This window comes from Podarcis liolepis (assembly GCF_965112155.1).
Source record: "Podarcis liolepis genome assembly, chromosome: 17".
In the NCBI taxonomy this organism is placed as follows: domain Eukaryota; kingdom Metazoa; phylum Chordata; class Lepidosauria; order Squamata; family Lacertidae; genus Podarcis; species Podarcis liolepis.
The window spans coordinates 29446566-29471369 of NC_139571.1; the positions used below are offsets into that span (position 1 = coordinate 29446566).

The 24804-nt window shown below is 43.7% G+C and overlaps 1 protein-coding gene across 6 annotated transcripts in view; it reads left to right on the forward strand.

The window, feature by feature from the left end:
* PLPPR1 (phospholipid phosphatase related 1) overlaps positions 1–24804 on the forward strand; it is a 164684-nt gene that overhangs the window by 88612 nt on the left and 51268 nt on the right. For all 6 annotated transcript variants that reach the window (XR_014520498.1, XR_014520499.1, XM_083481562.1 and 3 more), the window contains one exon: positions 23690–23798. Coding sequence is in view for 4 of the 6 variants with exons in the window: in XM_083481562.1 (XP_083337688.1) it covers positions 23736–23798 (63 nt within the window). In the remaining 2 variants the exon portion in view is untranslated. The remainder of the gene's footprint in view (positions 1–23689; positions 23799–24804) is intronic.

Sequence of the window (24804 nt, forward strand, 5' to 3'; positions counted from 1 at the left end):
CTCATTCACATCTTACCTCTCTCATTCATTCATATATATATATGAATGATGAAAGCAAACATGATTTTCCCTGACAAAAAAGAAAGAAACAAAGAAACATCATAAGTGCTTTCCCAGATGCATTGTGGTGCATTGGGCAGCCTCTGGTTCTGAGAAAGATGGTCCTTGAGGGTTTTATGTTTTCTCAAGGGTTTCACCAGAAAGCTACTTTTTTTGGTAGCTAGCTGAAACTCAGATATGTTCAAGTAAGCTGCCAGGCTCAGAAAATATATTAATTTGACAGCAAAGACAGAGATTTAAGTCCCCTTGCTTTAGAGCACGAGCCAGCCTCTGGCATCCCATTTGCCCTTCCCCACTCCTGGCTAGCATTCAAGTATCCCCTTTTTAAGAAATGTCTGTGGTTTTTGCACAGCGGACCCAGTTTGCATTGGAGCTTAAGGATATTAGGGTGCCTAAAAGGTTGCATTTAGTTATTTGACATGCTTCTATCCCAGGGTGAATTCCAGGCGGCTTCCATAAAAGCTCACTGTATAGTAAATGAGAAGTACAATATCAGACGAACATCAAGTGGTTTCTTCCTTCTGATGCACTTCTGATGAAGGTTGGAGGGAACAATCTGAGCACTTCCCACCCCCACCCCCCATCTCTTCTCGTGTCATATTCCCCTTATCTCTGAATGGCTGCTCTCTGCCCTTCCTTCTCTCAAAAGCCTCGTGAGGTTTAGCTTTATGAATGCTATTTTGTGCTGACAGCCAGGTTCAACCTTCTGCGAGGGGAATTGCGTTCAGAGAAGAAGTGAACCATATTCCCACCCACCCCTCTCCTTCCCTCACATGCCTGCACATCACAAATATCACATCAAGGAGCAAAATAATGCTTTGCTGCACATGGTCTTGGTTCCTCGTGACACTGTTCTCTGCAGAAAAATGGCTTCAGCTTATTGATCAGCTTACTTTTCCTATTGTTCCTTCAACTTCCCAATGGACAACCAGTTTTGTACTGTATCTTAAGCCTGGTTCACTAATACCCATGGCGTGTAGGTTATAGTTTTGGGAGCAAGCCTCAGGTTCGTGTTGGGGAGGCCTGACGACTATTATTCAGACTGCATAGGATTATTTCTCAGAGGCATGTATATCTTGGAACAATAAAAAAGTGTTCATTGCAACAAATGCCAATGAACTTCTCTTTTGTCGTTTTAATCTTGAATATATCCATGAACAGACCTTTGATCCTGACTGAGTCTTCCCCACTCAGCTGCAGGGACACCAGACTAACTACATATACAGTGGTACCTCAGGTTACATACGCTTCAGGTTACAGGTGCTTCAGGTTACAGACTCCGCTAACCCAGAAATATTACCTCAGGTTAAGAACTTTGCTTCAGGATGAGAACAGAAGTTGTGCTCCGGCGGTGCAGCGGCAGCAGGAGGCCCCATTAGCTAAAGTGGTGCTTCAGGTTAAGAACAGTTTCAGGTTAAGAACAGACCTCCAGAATGAATTAAGTTCTTAACCTGAGGTACCACTGTAATGTGAAATCAGAGGTATGTGCCTGTGGGCACATACCCATTTTTTTGCAGCAGATGGATTGTGTGAATGAGGCCTACAAACATAAGCACTTAACGTGTGTTAGCTAACTGTGTGCTGGGAGAGGGTTTCTAAGCCTGCGTACAGTCAATGTAGAACCATCATTTTCTCTGATCATGCTCCTAGCCTCCAAGCTGTGCCTGTTATCCCTTGTTATAATTGTAGGTACCACAATTTAAGAATGATGTTGACAAGCTGGAATGTGTGCAGAGGAAGGTAACCAAGATGATAATGCTCTGGAAACCAAGCCTTATGAGGAACGGTTGAAGGAGCTGGGTATGTTTAGCCTGGAAAAGAGGAGACTGCGAGGAGATATGATAGCCATCTTCAGATATCTAAAGGGTTGTCACAAGGAAGAGGGAACAAGCTTTTCTCTTGCTCTGGAGAGTAGGACTCAAACCAGTGGCTTCAAATTACAAGGAAGGATATTCCAACTGAACATCAGGAAAAACTTTGTGACAGTAAGAGCTGTTTGACAGTGGAACAGTTTTTTTTATATATATAAAAGATCAGATGCTATTGGTTGCATGCAGATGATACTGAATACTAATATAGCATTGTCATATGGATTTTGTGGTAGCCAGAATTTAAAGGCAAACTTATTGAGAAGTTAATTTAAAAAATCAACTTGATTATATACACTCACCACTATTGGATAGCAATGTCTAAAGCTTACAGCTTTCAAGAGACACTTGAGAGATTGCATATGTATTACTTTTATTTATTTCAAGTTCGGAACCCAACTCTTCAGTCAAAAAACATCTCCCAGTAGATCAGTGACAAATATCAACAGCAAGATCAGGTTTGCGATCTAAAAGAAACAGCACAAGAGGAAAAGGGAGTGGGGAGGGAGGAGAAAGCAAAAGTAAAATCAAAGACATTAGTTATTCATTACAGAGTTCTTGTAGCAACCAACTGGAATGGAAATCACGCAAGGAGAGAAGAGCTAAAAATGGCTGGTATCTCACCCAAGCTGATGGTGAAGTTTTGTAGTCTCATCTCTCTCCTCCTACATTCCTTTAGTGTGGCAGCCCCTTGGAACTGCCTGCTGATTGACATTCGGGAGGTGTCATCACTGTACATCTTTAGAAGTTGTTGTGGGGAGTAAATGAGGAGAGGGGAGAACCATGTTCAACTCTTGGATAAATTCAACAAGTAGAATTTATTATTTATGTCTGGGTAGAATTGTTGAAGGTCTTAGCATTTGGCATACACACGTTCAGCTTCTCCCCTCCCCAAAAAGCCCCACAACAACTTCAGCATCTTCTGACCTTTGAGTGTCAGGGACTGGGCAGAGGAGGCATGGTGGAAACTGGCTTCCCAGCCTGACCCCTCCAGAGAAGAAGAAAACAGTTCAGAGGCTCGGAGACAGATGAGAGGAAAATCTGGGAAATAATGGGAGAGGAGGAAGAAGAAGCACCAGAGGGGGGGGAACAGCTGATGGATAGAGTGTCTTTAGATGATGCATATACCTTCAAGCCAAGCCATCCTAATCTCGTACCATGAGCTGTTGTCTTGCAAAAACACTTTCCAGAGTGTCTTGTTCCATGTCCTAAACTCCCTTAAAGGTAAAGGGACCCCTGACCATTAGGTCCAGTCGTGACCGACTCTGGGGTAGTGGTGCTCATCTCGCTCTATGGGCCGAGGGAGCCGGCAGACAGCTTCCAGGTCATGTGGCCAGCATGACTAAGCTGCTTCTGGCGAACCAGAGCAGCGCACAGAAACACCGTTTACCTTCCCGCCGGAGTGGTACCTATTTATCTACTTGCACTTTGACGTGCTTTCGAACTGCTAGGTTGACAGGAGCAGGGACCGAGCAACGGGAGCTCATCCCGTCATGGGGATTCGAACTGCCGACCTTCTGATCGGCAAGTCCTAGGCTCTTTGGTTTAACCCACAGTGCCATCCGCGTCCCCTAAACTCCCTTAGTTAAGCCCATATAAGGAAAGGAATGCAAAGGGATCACGTGCAGCGAGGTGTTGCTTAGAGAGAGTTCTTTGTGTACTTGCTTAATGTATATGCAATTAAGGAAAGGCCATAAATGGTATGCTAATAGGGCGATGTAGCCTAGGATTGGACAGATTTTGCTGCAGTCTATGTATATGTAGTGCCTTAAGAGAGAAGAGTGCTTTGGGGGGGGGCTCAGACTTTGGAACTGATTCCTCTGAGTCATCTTGCTGGCCAGTAAGCCAATAATAAACCTTTTGTTATTCCTCATTTGCTGCATGGAGTCTTCCTTCAGCCTCAGATGCTGCTGTTTTGCAATGTAGAAAGCATTCCCCCATCCCAGAACCCAGCGAGCATTGAAAGTAGGAGAGCAGAGAGCTCAGAGGCAGAGGGCAGTTTTCAGCACCTGAAGGGAGGGGGTGGAGACTCACTTAAGGCAATGCCATTATTCTGAGTGGCTGTTTTCCCAAGCCTCTCTCTGTGAATATTGAATAAAAAGCAGTTGGTAAGAACTTTTCCTTGTCTTATCCATTCCTGGCAACCTGCCGTGGGCGTTGGATCTACTGCCGCCTGACATTGGGTGAGGATGGAAAATGAATAATGAACCAGTGCTCGAAATTCACCAGGTGCCTTGTGCACCTGGCTTTGTGAAGATGCCTGGGGGCCAGGATGGCTCCTTTCGGCTCCACTGCCTGGAGGTGCATGCCTCGGAATCATTGGATCTTGGCTGTTTTCACACACTAATACCCCATGCTATAGAATTCTGTCCGTTATATTTTATCTACACAATCAGAACGAATTTCAGGAACCAAAAAGTCGTATTGAAAAATACAGCTTTTGAGCCATCTGGCCCCCAAATGGCAACTAGGCATTCTGCTTTGGTGACTGTAACCCTGATTTAAGCAGCAATTTGGCGCCTAGTTTATGTATCTGAGTTTCCAACACTGCATTGAACCCTAGTTTTATTTTCACATTCTTCCTTTTTTAGTGCTATGTATTTTTTTCCAATTGTCCTGGACAGCCAGTTCTTTTCAGAAAACAGTTCCCTCTCACCCAAGCAACTTTTTGTGCTATGAAGTAGTGGGAGAGGAATAAAGGTCTCTGCTGTTTTCGATGTCTTGTTTCATTTTACCAGATTATTATTTTTTAGGCGATTGTGTCAGAACAAAACCATGGAAATGTTACTAGGTAACGGTGCAGGGTTTTGTTTGTTCGTTAATTTATTAGGGGGTGTTCATCAGTGGATTTACTAGGCTGGATAATTATAGAATCGCCTCTTGCTGCTGGTCCCCATTTGCTGTTCGACACTCTCTTCTACATGGAGAGGAAGATAAGAGGAATAATCTGGCTTAGACCTGTATCATTACTTATGGCTGTCTGTCTGGATCCTTCTTATTCTTGTTGATAAAGGAGTGAGCTCTCCATTGACTGGGAGACAAGTTAATACCTCCATCTTGTGCCAGTGTTATATTCTATTATCAGGGGGATCATGGAAAAGCTGTGCAGCATTCAAGAAGATAGGTTGAGAATGTCTGCAAGAAAATTAAAGCCAGGTCCCTTCATTCAGTGTTCTGTCCTTTAAAGTAATGTAGTAACCAAGAGGCTGTTTGAACAAGGTGTTGTGAACTTAACTGCTGAATGGAAAGATCTGCCATGATTAGAACATCTAAGATGTTTCTGGTTTTTTTCATAGATAGATATAGATATAGATAGTAGAGCTTTACTCACTCAGAAGAGGTAAAAGTAAGGAATGCAAATTGCAGTCCAAAATCTATTTCTCTGTATCAGCCCTTTTATTTCTGGGGGTACTGGCATCTTTTTTTCTAGAAGAAAAGCACTGGTTAAAAGTGTGGTACTTCATGGTGAGTACCGGAACCCTTTTTTCTAGAAGAAAAGCACTGTTCTGTACAGTGGTACCTCGGGTTAAGTACTTAATTCGTTCCGGAAGTCCATTCTTAACCTGAAACTGTTCTTAACCTGAAGCACGACTTTAGCTAATGGGGCCTCCTGCTGCTGCCATGCCGCCGGAGCCCAATTTCTGTTCTTATCCTGAAGCAAAGTTCTTAACCTGAAGCACTATTTCTGGGTTAGCAGAGTGTGTAACCTGAAGCGTATGTAACCCGAGGTACCACTGTACCTAAGTTCAAGTCTAAAAGGGCTTTAGCAAATGCTACTTGCAGATCATGTACAGCTGAACACAAAGAAGATTTTCACCTATCAAGGAATTTCCCACCTGTTTTCTACCTCTTAAGGAATGCCTAAGGACAGGGACAGACTTGAGTACTAGACAAGGAATCAGCTAGCCTTAATGTGTGTGTTTTTTGTCCTCAGCAAGCTTTGGTGCAATCAGATACAGCCCTTAGTAACTCAAGTCAACTCTCCTCAAACTGAACCTTTAATTTTCTTCAGAGACTCCCCCCCCCCAATGTCTATATTATTTTATCAGATAGTCCGAAAATGGTCTCGACTCTTTCACAAACATTTTGTCTCTTTGGTCTCTTATTTTTTTGTCATCAATTTCGCCATCTCCACATAGTCCAGTAGTTTTAAAGTCCAGTCCTCTTTCGTTGGAACTTCTTCTTTTCATTTTTGCACATACAGAGTTCTGGCTACGGTGATGGCATACATAAGCAATTTAACCAACTTTTTGGGGCCTCTGCCCCTATTAATCCCTGAAGAAAAATTTGCTCTATTCTGACTCTGGTACCAGCAGTTAGCCACATCAGGCACTGGCCCAAGGTCCATCGAGCTCAGAGAGGTCAGTAGTTGGCCTTAGTTTATTGCTGGGCCAAGGTATCGGTGTGTGCATAATGCCACTGTCTCCAATGTCTCTCCTCCATCATCAGTGTTCCTGCCTCCACTTTCCACCTCCTTACTGCCTCCCCTGGGCTGAAAGGAAAAAACCAAGGGAGTCTTTCTTACCAGAGGCAGGAAAATGCTGCTTCTACAGTGGCTGGAAAAGCTTTTCAACATGGGTATTTTTGAACATAGGTCTTTATTTCTAAAAAGACATAGGCGTTTTTTTAGCTGCCATGGCAAACCTCAACAGTGGCACTTGCAGTCTTATCACCTTGTCCAAAATATGAAGAAGGGGGCCTTTTGGCACTTTCTCCGAGCCCAGATGCCAAAGGAGGTGGAGAAGCCATCACAGCAGTGAAGAATGTGAAGAGAAGAAAGAGAAGTAAGAGAGGGTTAGGAGGAATGGGGCATAGAAAAGGGTGCCGGATGGAAGATTATCGGGAGGGAGTGTCTAGGAGTGGCAGAAACATCACTGGGAAGCCCACTAGCTGGACCATGCTAAGGTCTCCCACAAGACCTGGTGATATTGATCCTGCCAACCTAGCAGTTCGAAAGCATACCAGCACAACTAGATAAATAGGTACCACTGCAACAGGAAGGTAAATGGCATTTCCGTGCACCAGAAGCGAATTAGTCCTGCTGGCCACATGACCCAGAAAAGCTGTCTCTGGACAAACACTGGCTCCCTCAGCCTGAAAGCGAGATGAGCGCCACACCCCATAGTTGAATTTGACTGGACTTAACTGTCCAGGGGTCCTTTACCAATATTGATGAGAATTTGCCATTCGATATACATTCAAAACAAAACTGTATAACATTAAGCTCTCCTAAGGCCAAATTGAAGCTCTTAAACCTTATCCGAATGTATTTCTCTTAAAAAATTTGCAGGCCAGGGTTGATGCATGCTGATGCACAATCTAATAATTTAAATAATACCCAGAGGCCCCTATCACAAAGAGATGGATGTATCTGATGCCAAACAACACTGCAACGTTTCAATTAACATCTAGAGCACATTATGGGCAGCATTTGTGTAGGTCTGCTTTAGACAGAGTATCAATCCTGGCTTATCAGTCAGTGGGATGTCTGGGAATTAAAACGTCTGACAACATGAAAAGAGAATTAAATATGTCTCTCTGTCTCTCTCTCTGCAAGAAATGTTGACATTTGGAAGATGAATTAAATGGGCCTTAGAATCGAACCTTTCCCCACACACCAGAGCCTCTCTCAATTGTAACCCCATATTTTTAAACCTGCTGTCACTAGGTTGATTGATTAGTTGGAGAGATGAATGGACGGGTGGCTTCAACCCCCGCAGCCACAGTTCAGTCCAAACTGGCCCCCACTAGAATATTTTTCGGTGGTTCAGGTGCTCTCTTAGAGAGCTGCCTGCAATTTATAACACCCAATCATTGGAGGGCCTGGACTCTGGAGCAAAGAGGCAGTTTAGATGCCTGCCTCTAAAGAACTAGAGAGGAACCTCTTCACAGTGAATATGAATATGAATACGAATCATTCAGGTGTTAACCCAGCACAGCTCCTTTAAGTGTTGCTGGCTGTTAGCTGAGCGTATTAAGACCAAATATGGGCCCTTCATTGACTAAAGCATTGATGACAGGAGAAAATAGATTTAACAGAGGAGGAACAACAATGACACTTCCTTGTGCTGTTGCATTTATGACATGATGAGATTGACATGCAGTGTGCTTGACTTGTCTGGTATCCAGTGTTGTTGTTTTTCCAGAAAAATTGGTGCTGGAACACACTTCCCTTAGAAGACTAACCCAACTGAAAGTACCGTACTTTTCTGTGTATAACATGCCCCCATGTATAAGACGCCCCCATGTATTTTGGGGGACTCAAAATTAAGAAAATGGGGAGATACTGCCCAGAGTTGTTGAACTTTTCTGGGGAGTGGCACAAAGTTGTTCAGCTTTTCTTCGGAGATTGACAAAGATTGCTCACCTGTCTGCCCTACAGTTGACACTCGTGCACGTCCCGAAAGCCGCAAATTGCCTGCCCTATTGCAGCCAATCATCCCCAGCCCTTGTCACAGCCACCAATAACACGCCCAATAGCTGATGATGAACTCTGGCTCGCAGCAGTAACCAATCCCATGTCCCACCCTATGCACTATCCATGTATAAGACGACCCCAATTTTTGGACATAACTTCATAAGAATAAACCCTCATCTTGTACACAGAAAAGAACAATCAGGGTGTGTGTGTATGTGTGTATAAATAAACTTTTATTCTCTCTCTTCTTTTTTAAATCCTTAAATAGCAAGGAAAGCTTAATGTTACTGTTCAGGCACATAACAAGCTAAGAGGCAACACACTTGCAAGCCGGGATAGAGTTTCCTAAAGCCACTTGCAGGTATTATCTGCACTTTAAATGAAGGTACATTATCACCCATTGAAATGCTAATGTTGCATTGTAAAATAATAGTTCTCGCTGTTTCTTTCTTTTTTCTTTTTTTTGAAAGATAGTGCTGATGGAAACATTGAGAGTCTTAAGCCTGATGTTTTCATAATCTGTTCCTTCATGTTTTTTTTGATCCCTTTAGTTATTTGCATTTGGATAATTGGAAGAAACAAACAAACATTCTGCAAGTGGTAAAAAAAAGATGTATTCATCTATTGCAGATTCACTCAGGCTGCAATCCAGCAAGGGAGAAATGCATGGAGAGGCAGTTTTCTGCTTGCAGACCTGATGCAGATGCGCATCTGGGTTGTGCTTCGCCACCTGCAATGCTTTTAAAAAGAGATAGACAAAAGTCACAGAGGATACGGAGCAATGGAGCCAAACTACAAGAAAGAAGATTCCACCTAAACATTAGGAAGAACTTCCTGACAGTAAGAGCTGTTTGACAGTGAAATTTGCTGCCAAGGAGTGTGGTGGAGTCTCCTTCTTTGGAGGTCTTTAAGCAGAGGCTTGACAACCATATGTCAGGAGTGCTCTGATGGTGTTTCCTGCTTGGCAGGGGGTTGGACTCAATGGCCCTTGTGGTCTATTCCAACTCTATGATTCTATGATTCTATGATAAGGTGTTGGAGACAGTATGTTTCTGAATACCAGCCGTGCTTAATCACAAGGGGGCAGCCTTGCTTGTGGACTTTCCAGAGGCATCCACTTTGCCAAATTGAGAACAGAATGCTGGGCAAGATGGGTCTTTGATCTGATCCTGCAGGATTCTTGCTATGTTATCTTCCGATATTGCATTTGTGGTGCTTTGTGAAAACCTTTTTGTTGTTGTTGGGACTTTTCTCCCCCTCCCTCCTATCTTATAATATTTTATCATTTATTTATGTATTTCATCAATTCATATAATCGTGGGAGGGTCTCCGAGAGTCATCTAGACCATGGGTAGGCAAACTAAGGCCCGGGGGCCGGATGCGACCCAATCGCCTTATAAATCCAGCCCACAGACGGTTCGGGAATCAGCATGTTTTCACATGAGTAGAATGTGTCCTTTTATTTAAAATGCATCTCTGGGTTATTTGTGGGGCATAAGAATTCATTCATTTATTTATTTCCCCCAAAATATAGCCCGGCCCCCCACAAGGTCTGAGGGACAGTGGACCAGCCCCCTGCTGGAAAAGTTTGCTGACCCCTGATCTAGACCAACCCCATGCAATGCAGGAATCTCAACTAAAGCATCCATGACAAATGGCCATCCAACCTCTGCTTAGAAACCTCCATTTATGGAGGTCCACCAACTCCTGAGCGAGACAGTTCCACTGTTGAACAGCTCTTATTGTCAGAAAGCTTTTCCTGATGTTTAGTCGGAATCTCCTTTCTTGTAACTTGAAGCCATTGGTTCGAGTCCTACCCTCCAGAGTAGGAGAAAACAAGCTTGCTCCAGCCTCCATGTGACAGCCCTTGAGATATTTGAAGATAGCTATCCTATCTCCTCTCAGTCTTCTCTTTTCCAGGCTAAACATGCCCAACTCTTTTAACCGTTCCTCATACATAAGGCATGGTTTCCAGACCTTTGATCATCTTGGTTGCCTTCCTCTACACACATTCCAGCTTGTCAAAATCCTTCTTAAACTGTGGTGCCCAGAACTGGACTTAGTATTCCAGGTGTGGTCTGACCAAATCAGAACAGAGTTGTACTATTGCTACTAACTGATACTCCTATATATAAAATCTCTACTCAGCTTACAGTGTTAAACCATAACATCAAGACAAGAATACAAATAAAAAGCAAGAATACGTACTGTCAGTAGAGATTCAAAATCCTAAACCCAAATACTGAGCGCTGAAGTCTAAAAATCTACAGACAGGAGATACCTAAGCAACAACAAAATGCATTTTAAATTGGTGTATAAAAGATGCCACATTTAACACCTCTCTGGGCTGCATGTGGGAAGGGTGCATGGCCATCTGCTAGCTATGGCCATGACCACCAGGGCCTTCTCAGATCAAAAATATCCTTGCCACCAAATTCAAGGCTTTATATGATCTTATGTCCAGAGGGACTGCTAGAAATCCCTGAAACTATTCTACTGTTTGGCTGCTGAACCTCAAAATTATAGGTCCATTTCAGTTCAGGAACCTATTTAAAGGATGATAGGCAGCCTTATTAACCCGCTGAACTTTCAACCCAGGATTTCTAGTTCAGAATAATTTAAAAGACATTCTTTTCTCATTGTCACTTACATGGGAGAAATAGTAGCATCCTTTGTCTGATCCCTTTTGAAACTTGACAGTATAATGCCCTTGTGAAATACTACAAAGCCTGCAAATTACTCGTCATTGGGTGCAGAACTCCAGTGTGTTATAGATGGCCAAAGTTGGCTTGGGCTGCCATTATAAATAACATGAAGGCTTATTGAATGTCACCACCTTTTAAATTACATCTCAAATGGGTATCCTGTGTCCAGTCCCTCTGAACTCTGACATGAAGCCCTCAGGCTCCAGTCCCATGTCAGTGATTCCATTCAGATTTAAAGCATTGAAGTTATATAGGTGACTTAATACAGGTGAGTCTCCCACTGAAATTAATGACGCTTGAAGAATGAAATGGAAATCTGGAAAATGGAAAAACTAATTATAAATGATTTTTTTTCTTACAAAAGAAAAAATACCGTATTTTTCGCCCTATAGGACGCACTTTTCCCCCTCCAAAAATGAAGGGGAAATCTGTGTGCGTCCTATGGGGCGAATACAGGCTTTCGCTGAAGCTTGGAGAGCGAGAGGGGTCGGTGCGCACCGACCCCTCTTGCTCTCCAGGCTTCAGGAAGCTATCAGCAAGCCTGGGGAGCCCGCGGGAGTTCCCGCAAGGCTCCCTAAGCTGTGGATAGCAGCCTGCCGCCCGGCGCGCGAGGCGCCCTGAAGCAGAGCGCCCCACACGCCAGGCAGACATCGGCCAGCCCCACAAGCTCGGGGGACAGTGAGGAGGCGGAGCACCACCATACTGCTGTTCCCCGACCTGGTTTGGGGGGGGAAATAAAGGGGGGAATTCCTTTATTTCCCCCCAAAAAAACTAGGTGCGTCCTATGGGACAAAAAATACGGTATATAAAAATAATTTTAAATGTGAACAATTAGAGGGACCCCTCCCAGGAAACATTCCTGGCTTGTTCTTTTTTTGGTTTCTATGGCCAGAAGTGTGTGTATTGATTTCTACCTGAAATGCTTTCTACCTGTGAATAATGATCAAAGGGTTCATCTTAACATACTATAATCTTGCACAGCTGCTAGAAAGATCAGATAATAATAATAATAATAATAATAATAATAATAATAATAATAATAATAATAATAAATTTTATTTATACCCCACCCTCCCCAGCCAAGACCAGGCTCAGGGTGGCTAACAACCAATAATTAAAACAAGTTGATTGAAATACAACTTTAAAAACAAGATTAAAATACAACATTAAAACAATTAAAACATTAAAATGCAGCCTCATCACAGGAGGAGAAAGGAAAAAAGAAAGGGGGAAGGGAATCAAATTGATTCTAAGCCAAATGCCAGGCAGAACAACTCTGTCTTACAGGCCCTGTGGAAAGATGTAGAGGATAAGTCATATGCATTTCGTTGTTGTGTAGGATGCTAGCAAAATGCAAGTTTTTGCAACTCCTCAGCAGAAGCTGGGCCAGACAAAATGTGGTCATCCTACTAAGGGCCCCATTCTCAAAGTCTTTCCCCCCTTACCAGTCCCTACCCTTGTTCCATTAACAGCACCACAACCTGCAGAAATAAATTGAGGGTGATGCTTGCCTGAATGCTGCAGAAAACTTTACTGTTTTCTGTAGATCAAACTGCTCCCAAATGCACAAGAGCAGGCTAGACACACACCCCACCCTTTCTTTCACAGTCAGACCCACATGAAGGTATCATCTGAGTGAACTGGCACCTACAGTGGCAGGGACTGGAGGGATAAGGAAGAGTGCTGGGAGCCATCTGCCCAAGAGCCCAGCAGGGAGGGCACAGAAGACGACTTAGATCCCAGGTCCTGGTGGTGGGACACTGAAGAGCAGTCTGCAGAAGGGACAAGCTGGGAGGTGCTGGAAGCAGAGGCTTGGAGCGATCAGAGGAGGGGTGGGGTAAGGAGGAGAGCCTTCTAGGACAGGGTTAGAGGCTGAGAGTCAATGTGTGAGCACAGAATCAGTTCTGCTGGCTCCCCTCCCCCTCTGTAAGTTCTGCACATTGCTGAGCAACAGACCCAGATGAGGAGCTCACCTTCTCAACATCGCCTTCTTCTTCTTGGGAGGGATCAAGACTAGAGGAGGAAGGGCAGAGCTAGTGGTCAGTCTCAGCAATGTCTTAGCTGGATTAAGGTGAACCAGAGTGTTGTTTTCTGTTAGTAAAGAGCTAATTGCATTCCCTGCCTCCCATGTGTGTGCATGCCCTGTGGTTGACTTGGTTCCTTGACAGCTCCTTGACATACAGATAGATGGTGTTTATGTGCCACGTTCAGCTGGAGATTGGCTCCAATGGTGCCTCTGTGGCACATGCATAGCATGAAATAATAATAATAATAATAATAATAATAATAATAATAATAATAATAATACATTTTATTTATACCCCGCCCTCCCCAGACAAAACCGGGCTCAGAACGGCTAACATCAAATATATAACATATTAACATAAAATCAGGCAATCAATTAAAATGCATCCTAAGACCAAATCAGAATCATAGTGAAATTCAATCAGAAGGCAACCCACAGATTAGACCAGGCATAGGAAACTCAGCCCTCCAGATGTTTTGGGACTACAACTCTCATCATCTCTGACCACTGGCCCTGTTAGCTAGGGATGATGGGAGTTGTAGTCCCAAAACATCTGGAGGGCTGAATTTGCCTATGCCTGGATTAGACAGTCCCAGAATCCAGCCATGGAAAAGATCAGGTAGCAGGTAAGGGGGAAGATCTCTGTCTGAGTTCCTGGAGGGCTGCTTCCGGTCATGGTATAGCAGACAGCCCTGGGCTAGATGAGAGTGCAGGTAGGTGGCAAGCTATTTCTGCTGATGCCCAGTATTGAATCTGTTTCTTAACCACACCGCTGATCACAATTTGAAGGCAGCTGTTTTCCTAGAAAAAGTATGCTAAGGCTTCGTGCAGCACTTACACATAATCATCTCTGGTTCTCTTGTATTTCAGGCATCAGTTGTCTGTGTCATTTTGACCCAAGGCTCAATCAGAACATAGTATAAAGAAGCCCTCTCTCTTTCATCTGGCTGGGCTGGAGATGCTGAATCACTCGGCATTTCTGCCGCCTCCTCCTTGATCTCTGATTTAATTTGTCAAAAGACAGGTGGTAGGAAATCTGTGGCCCTTCAGATGTAGCTGGATGCCATACTCCTCATTCCCAGCCAGCATGGGATGATAGGTCAGGGATGATAGGAGATGTTGTCCAATAGCATCTGAAGGGCCACAGGCTCACCATCTCTGCAATAGCTAGCTAGAAGTCAAGAGCTTTCCTACTCTGTCACTTTCTGCCGTTCAGTTAACTGGGAAGCAGGATTTGAATGACACACCGGTGAAGGTCCATGTTTTTGCAACAGTTGGCTGTAGATCAGCGTAGACAAACTTTGTCCAATTCACTTTGCCTTTTACCGGAACCTTAAAGTCTGCCAACAAGAGACAGATGCAAAAGGCATCTCATAGAAGAAGTAAAACAAAACCCAACAAACCGCCTTGGAGCACATCATAAGCCAAAGAGCTTTTTTTTGGTATCAGGCTCACAGCCATTTCCCACCATAGTCAACTCCTGACTTCAGTTCAGCAAGCTAATTTAGGTTGTGAAAGTCAATTTTGTTCTTTCGTGATTGAACAACAGGGAGTCGGAGACCCATTGCTGATCTGTTGCAAATTACCCAGAGAAAAGCAGGTAGATCCTGATCTAATTTTGCCCATCACTACCCTCAACTCCCAGTGTTGTTCTGTGTATAATAGTACCATGTTTTGCTTTCACTATAGGGTTGCATTTAAGCTGGTAATTCACAAAGAATCTTGCTCTTTCCCTCCTCTATTTTGATTTTTTCCTGATCGTCATTCACCTTTTTTAAATTCTTTCTTTTTTGACGATCACTCATAGCCAAGTAAGATTGTCTTCCATGAATATGGTCTTAACAATGTGTCCGTAGGTGACTGTAGAGGATCCACACATCCTTCCACAGTGGGGACATAGGTTTCCGGGTAGGAGCTGATCACGGTGAGGATTTGCCAAACGTGCCTTCCTCTTATCACATTTCTTCCTTTCATCCTGAGTTCGTGCTTCTCCAAAGTCCATGACGCCTTTGGTCAAGGCAATTCTCCAATTGGAGTGCTTGCCTTTTTTAGGGCACTGCCAACAGAAGCAGTATGTAAATCCTATTGGGGAAGCATTCCTAGCGTAGGCAGAAATTTGTCTTGCAGCTCTCCTAGGAGACTTTCATAAAGGATCTTCATTAGTCCAGATATTTTACAGGTGTGAGTGGTTACTTTGCCTTCCTAGCTCCATGCATACCAAATTACCGTACTTCTTTCATATTCCCAACAGATGTTTGCTTCAGTGGTTTTCAGGATAGCATGTGCTGACAAGTAGTCACAGGTCTGTCTTTGTCTGTCTGTCTGTCTATGCAGATATCTATCTTGTCTATCTCAGTGTCCCAGTAAAAGCAGTGAGGGGTAACTTTGCCCCATTTCAGAGACAGGGAATTGAATTTCAGAGGGCTTGATCATGCGAGACAATTGAGCCCATTAGCCATGATCCTGCCGTGTCCTTAAACACATACTTAATTAAGTCCCTTTGATGGGATCCCTTTGTTATTAGATTATTTAAATGCAATACATTTATTCTCATTTAAAGTTAATCTAAAAGCAATGTAATCCAGATGCAGCCTATTTTAACCAAGGTTGTCTCGCTTAAATACAGCAGCCAATTCGTGAGGTTGGGTTAAGCAGTTTTAGCTGATTGCAGAGTAACCATTAGAATGATTACGATATATATGAACGTGTGATGTTTGTGTGTGTGTATTTTAATATAATATGATGGAAACCCACACATTGAGCTTTTCAGGTTTCAAGAAAGCCACCTGTTTGATTTGCTTGGTTCATGTTGTTCAGAGAAGTAGGTAAGGGAGACAGAAAGAAGCAAAAGCAACTCTGAAGAGGATTGACGTCTTCTTACTATACAGCCTAAAGCTGCAAACCTGACTATAAATGCTTAGAAGTAACTAGTGTTGAACTCGATGACTCTTGCTTCTGAGTCAGGTTGGGGCTATATCATGACATTTTGATTATAGTCCTTGTATTTTGTAGTAACTTGGGACCTGTGTTCGAAATTAGCCAGGTGCTAGGCACATTTTGCACCTGGCTTTCAACCATTTGCGACCAAGTGAAGATGTCGGGGCATCAGCATGGTGCCTGACATCTCCACCGTTTTAGGATTGTTGGATCTGGACTGTTTCACACACATATGCCACATCCTGTAGAATTCTGTCAGTTACATTTTATCTGCACAATCAGAATGAATTTCAGGAACCAAAAAGTTTTTTTCTGTGCAGCCTGAGTAGGAGCAGGAGTCATCATTAAGAAAAAGAGGTTGGAATAGGCCAATAGATAGATAGATAGATAGATGATATCTATCTATCTATCTATCTATCTATCTATCTATCTGGACTGTCCCTGGATCAAGTGACTTTTCTTCTTTTAAGTTCTCAAAGCTCTTAACCCAGGCTACCTCAACCTCGGCCCTCCAGATGTTTTGAGACTACAAGTCCCATCATCCTTTACCACTGGTCCTGCTAGCTAGGGATCATGGGAGTTGTAGGCAAAAAACATCTGGAGGGCCGAGATTGAGGAAGCCTGTCTTAAAGACCTAAGTTCAAGGTTGTCATCTGAACTAGCCAGATGCTTAGCTAGGAATTGACCACAGTCAGTCCATCATTTGAAAAATAAGTATTGAGATCTGTCTTACCTAAAGATGGCAACTAGACATTCCATTTTGGCAACTGCAAGCTTGGTTTAAGGAGCTATTTGGGGTGCATCTTATATATCTGAGTTTCTAATGCTGCTTGGGACTTATTTTTCATAGCTGTTCTTGTGTATCTCCTTAGCCCTTGATAGTTCCCCAGATCATTCCAGCCCATGTATATATGTATATGTGCATGTCTGAACTTGTATTTGCAAATTTGCTTTATGCTCCTCACCAAGGGCCCTTCCAGTTGTACCACTTACAGTGCTATAGCTGCTGGGGTGGGGTGGGGTGGGGAGGGTTTTCCATATTTTTCTGCATGTTTCCACATTGCATCATTATCATCCCGTCACTGAAGTCCCTTATCAGGGTCTGAACCAAGTGCTGTGGCCAGTGCAATGTCTCAGTGTGGATGGGCACAGCTTCCCCCATCCCCATCCCCACCCCCATCTTATGCCTTTGTCTGGTCAACAGATCAGTAGATTCTGACAGATTATGCTCCTGTTTCAGCTCCAAGATCCTGTTCTAGCTCTGGGTTTGTGTACGGCCACCCATATCCTTGACCTAGTCCCAAGTCAAAGTTTGCTCGAGTGAAGGGACTGCTTGTGTACTCAGGCCCCAGAGCTGAGCAAAACATTAACAAACCTTTCATAAATATGCAGTGCAACTTTGAGGAGGAGGCATGTTATAGTTGTAGCAAAAATTGCTTGCCTAGTGACACCGCTTAGCATTAATTTGTATTTCTGTCCATTGTGTTCCCTTACGGCAGGCAGCAGCAATGGTCACTCTGTGATCAAGGAGTAACTGAGGAGTTGAGCTTCAATTTCTCCATTATTATGCTGTAGGGTAACTAAAACCCTTCTTTATCTGGGATAATATGTAATCTCTTTGGAAGCCACTTTACATTACAGATGTAATGAGTGAGTCACATGGAAGAGGAGCCTTTTTCTCAATCAACCCTGGTGTAAATCCAAAGTAGCAATTGCCGTCTCAAGATAGCTCATTTGTATTGGTACTAGTAAGAGAATACAGCAGCCCTGAGCAGTCAGTAGGTGTACCAGCACTTGAAAGAAAGAAGGAATAATCAGTATTCTCAGCCGACTCTTCTGTGATCTGAGCAAGAGGACAAATGAAGAGCAATTTTTTAATGTTTCCTGAGGTTTTGCGAGTGTCTGAAAGGGGGATGGTATTTGGAGTACTTATAGGATTAAGACAGTGTTTCTATTAACTGCCGGCTTCTTGAGTGGAACTCCACGGTCGCATTTATGTGACAGACCCGAGTGGAGAGTCAAATCCGTAATTCTCCAAATGGTGGAGCAGATGGGCCCAGGGCTCTTTGTGCATGGGTCAACAGGCTACCAGCAGTGGTTCTCGAAGGCGACTCGGAATCATAGCAAGCTAATGAGCAACTGACTTTTGGGTCAGGGAGTGTGACAGACAGATGGGTAAACACGCTGTGTTTATCGATGACTCCCTCCTTCACACAGAGCTGGGAAGAACAAACTCTTCAGTGGCCTGAATAGATGCCGCATGCAGCCTCACGAAGAATGCCAGCCAGCATTTCGGAGATCTGACTAGTAAAAACTAGTGATGTGTTGAAGGGATCTCCCGCATTCCCCCCCCCCCACCAGTTTAAAAACTGAAAGGGGAGAAGACAATTCAGAGACATTATCATGCGAGGGGTACACAGCTGTTGCTGTCTTCAAGGGAGTTAAGACGTACTTGTGAATGCCCTTCCTTTCTCATTACCACGAATGCTTCCCACCTCTGCACTCTTCTAGTTTTTCCTCCTATTCCCATCTTTCAAACATGCATCAATTTCATTGGCATCATTTGTTTATTGTGTGCTTTATTTTCTCTTTGTCCATGGGGGACAGAAACATGCTTTGTGGGGTTGAGGTGGTGGTAAAACAATGCCATCAGATATGAATATTCTTAAAATGAATAAGACAGGAGTGCCTGGCGTGCTCTGGTCCATGGCGTCACGAAGAGTCGGACACGACTAAACGACTAAACAACAACAACAAAATGAATAATATGGGCAATCATGCTAGGCTTTCCAACTCTGTGCCTTTGGGCTCAAAACCATCTTATTTAGGTTTTTGCCTTAGTTTTGGGAGGTAGTTTGGGAGGTGTCTGCTGCCTTTTTGACTAGGTATTACAGTGGTACCTCAGGTTACAGACGCTTCAAGTTACAGACGCTTCAGGTTACAGACTCCACTAACCCAGAAATAGTACCGCAGGTTAAGAACTTTGCTTCAGGATGAGAACAGAAATCATGCTCCAGCAGCGGGAGGCTCCATTATCTAAAGTGGTACCTCAGGTTAAGAACAGTTTCAGGTTAAGAATGGACCTCCAGAACGAATTAAGTTCTTAAACCAAGGTATCACTATATTTGGGGAGGGCATTAGGTTGTTTGCGTGGTTGTACTGGAAAAGTCAAGTACATGCCATTGAGTATTGCCTATTCCTGCCTTCCCTGACCTGATGTACTCCAGAAGTTTGGACTACAACTCCCATCAGCCCCAGCCATCATCATCAATGCTCAGGGGATGATGGGAGTTGTAGTCCAAAACATCTGGAGAGAACCAGCTTGCAGAAGGCTGGCTTACACCAACAATAGCTCTGTCTCCTGGTTTTCAGACAGGGCTTCCCTGTTCTCTCTGGAGATGATAGGGACTGAACTTATGACTTCTTAAATGCAAGGCATCTGTTCTGCCACTGTACTAGAATCCTCCCTTTTCTGTGCAATGGAACTGTTTCCAGACACTACCTGTATGTTTTCAACTATATCTCCTGAATTATGAGCGGACGAGATATTTTCCCTTGTTCAAAGGTATATAGTGAAAGTTTGAGCAGCCATGTTGTTTGTCTGGGGCGGTTATAGAACCTGTCAGTGTTGGATTTACATATAACCTAAACAAGCTATAGCTTAGGGCCCTATCCTCTTGGGCCCCCCCAAAAAAAATTTAAGGGAAAAAAACCTGGATGTACATTTTCAATTGTATTTCAGTTCAACAATTACTTGGATAAAATAGTTTGTTATGTGCAAATGGCTTTAGATACTTATTAGGTTCAACACAAAAAGGTGATAATTTGTTGTTGACAAAGTACAGCTGAACATATAAAGCACTCCATTACCTTCAGTAGCTTAGGGCCTCATCAAACCTAAATCTGGCCCTGGAACCTATAGGTTAGTAAACGCAGTGAACCTCCGCAAAATGTATGTGACGTACATTTTATGCCGAATAAAATTACCCTAAAACATGTTCCATACCAGCAACTGGCTATTGAACTGCTTGTTTACGATTCGCGAGCCTAGTGAAATGCAAGCAAACGTTGCCTTGCCATTCATCATCCATCACTCAGTGCATCACCGTTTTGGAGGCTGGGTTTCTTTTTTCCTGTGGCCTCCTTCCTTTGCAGTTAGCAGAGCAGTGAAACAGTTTAACTGGTGCTCAGTGCCAGTGACCCGTTAGAGGAGAGATTGCTCTGAACAGCCCAGAGAAGCTTCACCTACCCTGAGGCAGACCTTCTGTTCTGGGGGAAGCACTGCCAAATATTTGGTTTAGATAATGAACCTGCAGATGCCTCTTTTGTGGTTGCCATGCTTGGTGGGGCAGTGCTGGTAGGTGAGGGAGATGAGGAGTAATGTGGATTTTGTATCGTGCTGATAAATCCTTAGCACATAGCCTGCCTCATCAGTTTAACTTTAATAGGAGAGACTAGCTAGGTGCTGCTGGGAGAGGAACCCCCAGGGATAATGCAACCATTTGGTGGCGCTAAAGGAAACTGAAGGTGCTTCCTTTTAGAGGGAAGGAAAAAAGGAAGGCCATCTTGCTCCTTGTGCCACTGTTGTTATATTTAATTGATATTGCACCATCAGTGCACATGATGCTTTACAACACTAATGGGAAACTTGTGGTTGTCCAGGTGTTTTTGAACACCAGCTCCCATCAACCCCAGCCTGCATTGCCTATTGCCACGGATAATGGGAGTTGTAGTCAAGTAACATATTGGAGGGCCTCAGGTGGGAGAAAATGTCACTGTCTCGCTTTCTTTGTATCAGGCTGCTGTTAAGAGAGTAGGAGCAGGAGCGATAAACCTGCTGTCAATAAGTTCTTCCACCTGTATTTTATTTTCGATCCACCCTGCCATTTGTGTCTGTATCTTGAGGGTCTCCCCCCCTTACAAATCAGCCTTTTATTGGGGAGCGCTGCTGTCACTCAGATACTGCAAATTGCCTTTGATGCAAAAATATCCCTGCGGCTAATTAGAAGTAGCCAATTTAGTACTGTACTTCCATTCTCCTTTTGTTGGAAAGAAACCTGCAGACATTGCTAATTGAAAGTACATGGACAGGAGCCAAGTGCAGTCTCCCCCTTCCATGCAAGAGGATGTATGAGTATTTTCATTAGACAATAACTCAAAAATAATTTGTCCTTTTTTTCTTTTTCTCTTTTATAGCTGACATATTTTTTGGGAAATATTTCCTTGGTGGATCCCAGCAATTTGGTTTTCAACTACAAAACACTCTTGATTCCCCTTTTTGATAGCCAGTTACAAGTTAATTGTTTCACCCATGCGTTTTTTAAAAACTATTAAGATACTTTGGAACATTATCATTTTCAACAACACTGCCATGATTGTGCAAGGTAAAATATACCAGAAAGAATTCAACAGGATGTGTTGCTTGTGTGTGAAAACAGTCGAGATTCAAGGATCCCAAGGCATGCACCTCCAGATGGTGGAGACATCAGGGGCCATCTTGGTGCCCAGCCATCTTCACTTGGTCGCAAGTGGCTGATAAAAGGTAAAGGTAAAGGGACCCCTGACCATTAGGTCCAGTCGTGGCCGACTCTGGGGTTGTTGCGCTCATCTCGCTTTATTAGCCGAGGGAGCCAGCGTACAGCTTCCGGGTCATGTGACCAGCATGACTAAGCGGCTTCTGGCGAACCAGAGCAGCGCACGGAAACACCGTTTACCTTCCTGCCAGAGCGGTACCTATCTATCTACTTGCACTTTGTGCTTTCGAACTGCTAGGTTGGCAGGAGCAGGGACCGAGCAACGGGAGCTCACCCCATCGTGGGGATTTGAACCTCCAACCTTCTGATCAGCAGGCCTTAGGCTCTGTGGTTTAACCCACAGCGCCACCCACGTCTAGCCAGGTGCAAAATGTGCCTGACAAATTTTGCACTGTGCTTACAAGCACTTCGCTTCCTCACAAAGGACACCTACCTGTTCACAAAGGCTCTCATATTGACATGCAGATAAGGTTACCAGCTTTGTTTCTTTTCCTTTCTTTTTGCAGTACTCCTTAGCACATGACTCTTTCCTCAACAGTTCACTTCCCTTTAGTGGTGGTGGGGACTTCACTTGCTACATTTATCTTTGTCAATCAGCTGCTAAAGGTACAGGAGCCCCACATTCCTCTTGGTCAGCCAGCTACTAAAGGTACAGTGGTACCTCGGGTTACATACGCTTCAGGTTACAGACTCCGCTAACCCAGAAATAGTACCTCGAGTTAAGAATTTTGCATCAGGATGAGAACAGAAATCGCACGGTGGCGGCGCGGTGGCAGCTGAAGGCCCCATTAGCTAAAGTGGTATCTCAGGTTAAGAACAGTTTCAGGTTAAGAATGGACCTCCAGAACGAATTAAGTTCTTAACCTGAGGTAAGGGGGGGAGGCATAGCAAACTTAGCTCCTTTCGAAATTCAGCTTGTAGTGCCTTGAACTGTTTTATTCTGGTCTTTCAGAGGTTCCTGAAGTTAAGATCAGATAATATTTGCAGTGGCTCAGTTCTGTTTCCCCCCAGGAACACCAACCACTGTGTTGCTAGGCATAGTCAGCCCTACTCTCAGAATAGTAACATTAGACTGTCTTAGTTTGGTGAGGTGCTCCAGCTCTCTAAATAAGGGAATTCAGGTTGATAATGCAACGGCAGTGAATTCATTAGCATGAGCTAGCTCCCATCTTGCCTAATTTACCCTGCGTATGCCTCCTGAAAGCCCTTGAAGCAGAGAGCAAGGGGTGGAGGTTACCGTCGACACTCTCCTGGGAAAAGAGGCAGAGATGTGGAATTTGTAGACGTTGTGAATGGAAAATTAACTACAAAGGCAGTTAAGGAAGGAGAACCGCGAAGCAAACTTCTTGCTCTGAAACGCTTTTATTTCCTCCGGGAATAAGAGTAGGAGGAGGGATGGTGGTTACAAAGTCAAAGAGCAAAACAACAACAAAAGCATCTTCTAATAAGCAGAGATGTGCTGGAGGTTACTGCCCACATGGAGAATTTATTTGAAGCTGTGGGCCAGAATTAAGCATTAAGACTCACACTCATAATAGTTTAAGGTTGACATGTGCCCTACTTACAAAAGTCAGCCCTTTGTCTGAAGCCATTCCCTGCCCAAGTCCAATCTAGAGCCATAAATGCACCATAGATATAGAGGTAAAGAAAAAAAAAGGTAAAGGACTCCTGGACAGAAGGTCAGTGGTTTGAATTCCCGCGATGGGGTGAGCTCCCGTTGTTCTGTCCCAGCTCCTGCCAACCTAGCAGTTTGAAAGCACGCCAGCGCAAGTAGATAAATAGGTACCACTGTGACAGGAAGGTAAACGGTGTTTCCGTGCTCTGGTTTCCATCACAGTGTCCCATTGCTCCAGAAGCAGTTTAGGCATGCTGGCCACATGACCCGGAAAGCTGTCTGTGGACAAAAACCAGCTCCCTCGGCCTGAAAGCGAGATGAGCACCACAACCACAACCTTTGACTGGACTTAACAGTCCAGGGGTCCTTTAACTTATTCAAAGGCAGATTCATTTGTGCCTATCTGAAACCCTTGGTGCTTCTACATCTGTTTTCTGACCCGCTCATAATGCGCATAAATCTTTTGACAACAGTCAGTGACCAGTCTCCAGCCATTTAAGTGATCCAGGTTTTTCTTTTTCGTCAGCCTTGAACAACTCTGGACGCTCTGGCCTCGAGGGCTGTGGTAAGAAATGGCTTTGGGGAACAACACGCAGCGAAGTTACTCCATCATCCCATGCTTCATCTTCGTCGAGGTGAGTGCAGCTTTGGGACTTCTGGGTCTGGTGGGATGATAAATGTTAATGTCATTGTGCTGGGTTAGACCTGGAGAGAAAATGCATTACATTTGTTGATGGGACCGTGATCCCGAACACATTGACTTGTATGGATAGCTCAGTTGGTTAGAGCACGGTGCTGGTAATGCCAAGGTTGCATGTTCGATCCCCGTATGGGACAGCTGCATATTCCTGAAGGGGGTTAGACTAGATGATCCTCAGGGTCCCTTCCAACTCCTATGACCTATTATCTAGGCATAGAGTCAGCTTGCAAGAGTGTATTGATTTGCTTGTTTTGACAGGGCTTAAGATGGCTAGGTCTATGAAAATATGATTATACTGTTTCCATTTTCGTGGCAGGTCAAATTTATATTTTGAGTTACAAACCCTCATGCATACGATTTTTTAAAAAAATACATTTGTTTCAAACTTGATTTTATCTCTTTGTCTGAAACTACCTTAACAGAGGAGGTTATGTGGTATAGAAGGTGGAGATTATTATGGAGGGTTAGACAGAGTGCTTTGATTGTCTGCAAGAGGAGATAATGATGATGATGATGATAAATTTTATTTGTATCCTGCCCTCCCTGGCCAAGGCCGGGCTCAGAGCGGCTAATATCATAAAAGCAACACAATATGCATAAAAACAGATGTATTAAAATACATATTAAAATTAATTCTTAAAATTAATTCAGACAAAATTAATTCAGAGCTGCATCTGATTCCGTGTCTGTGCTGAAGAGCAACGCTAATAATAATAATAATAATAATAATAATATAAAAAAAAATCCTCCACATGGAAAACCAGCATGTCAGGGAGATAGAGCCTTCTTAACTTTGCCTTTTCCCTGACACATTATTTTTGTGTGTGTGGATAATTTCCTTTCATGCAGAAACATTTGACGGTGCCATCCCCCTTGTTCCAAATCCAAAGTGATACAGTCTAGGAATGAATTTGTTTCTTTATCTGCTGTTTGTGTGAACT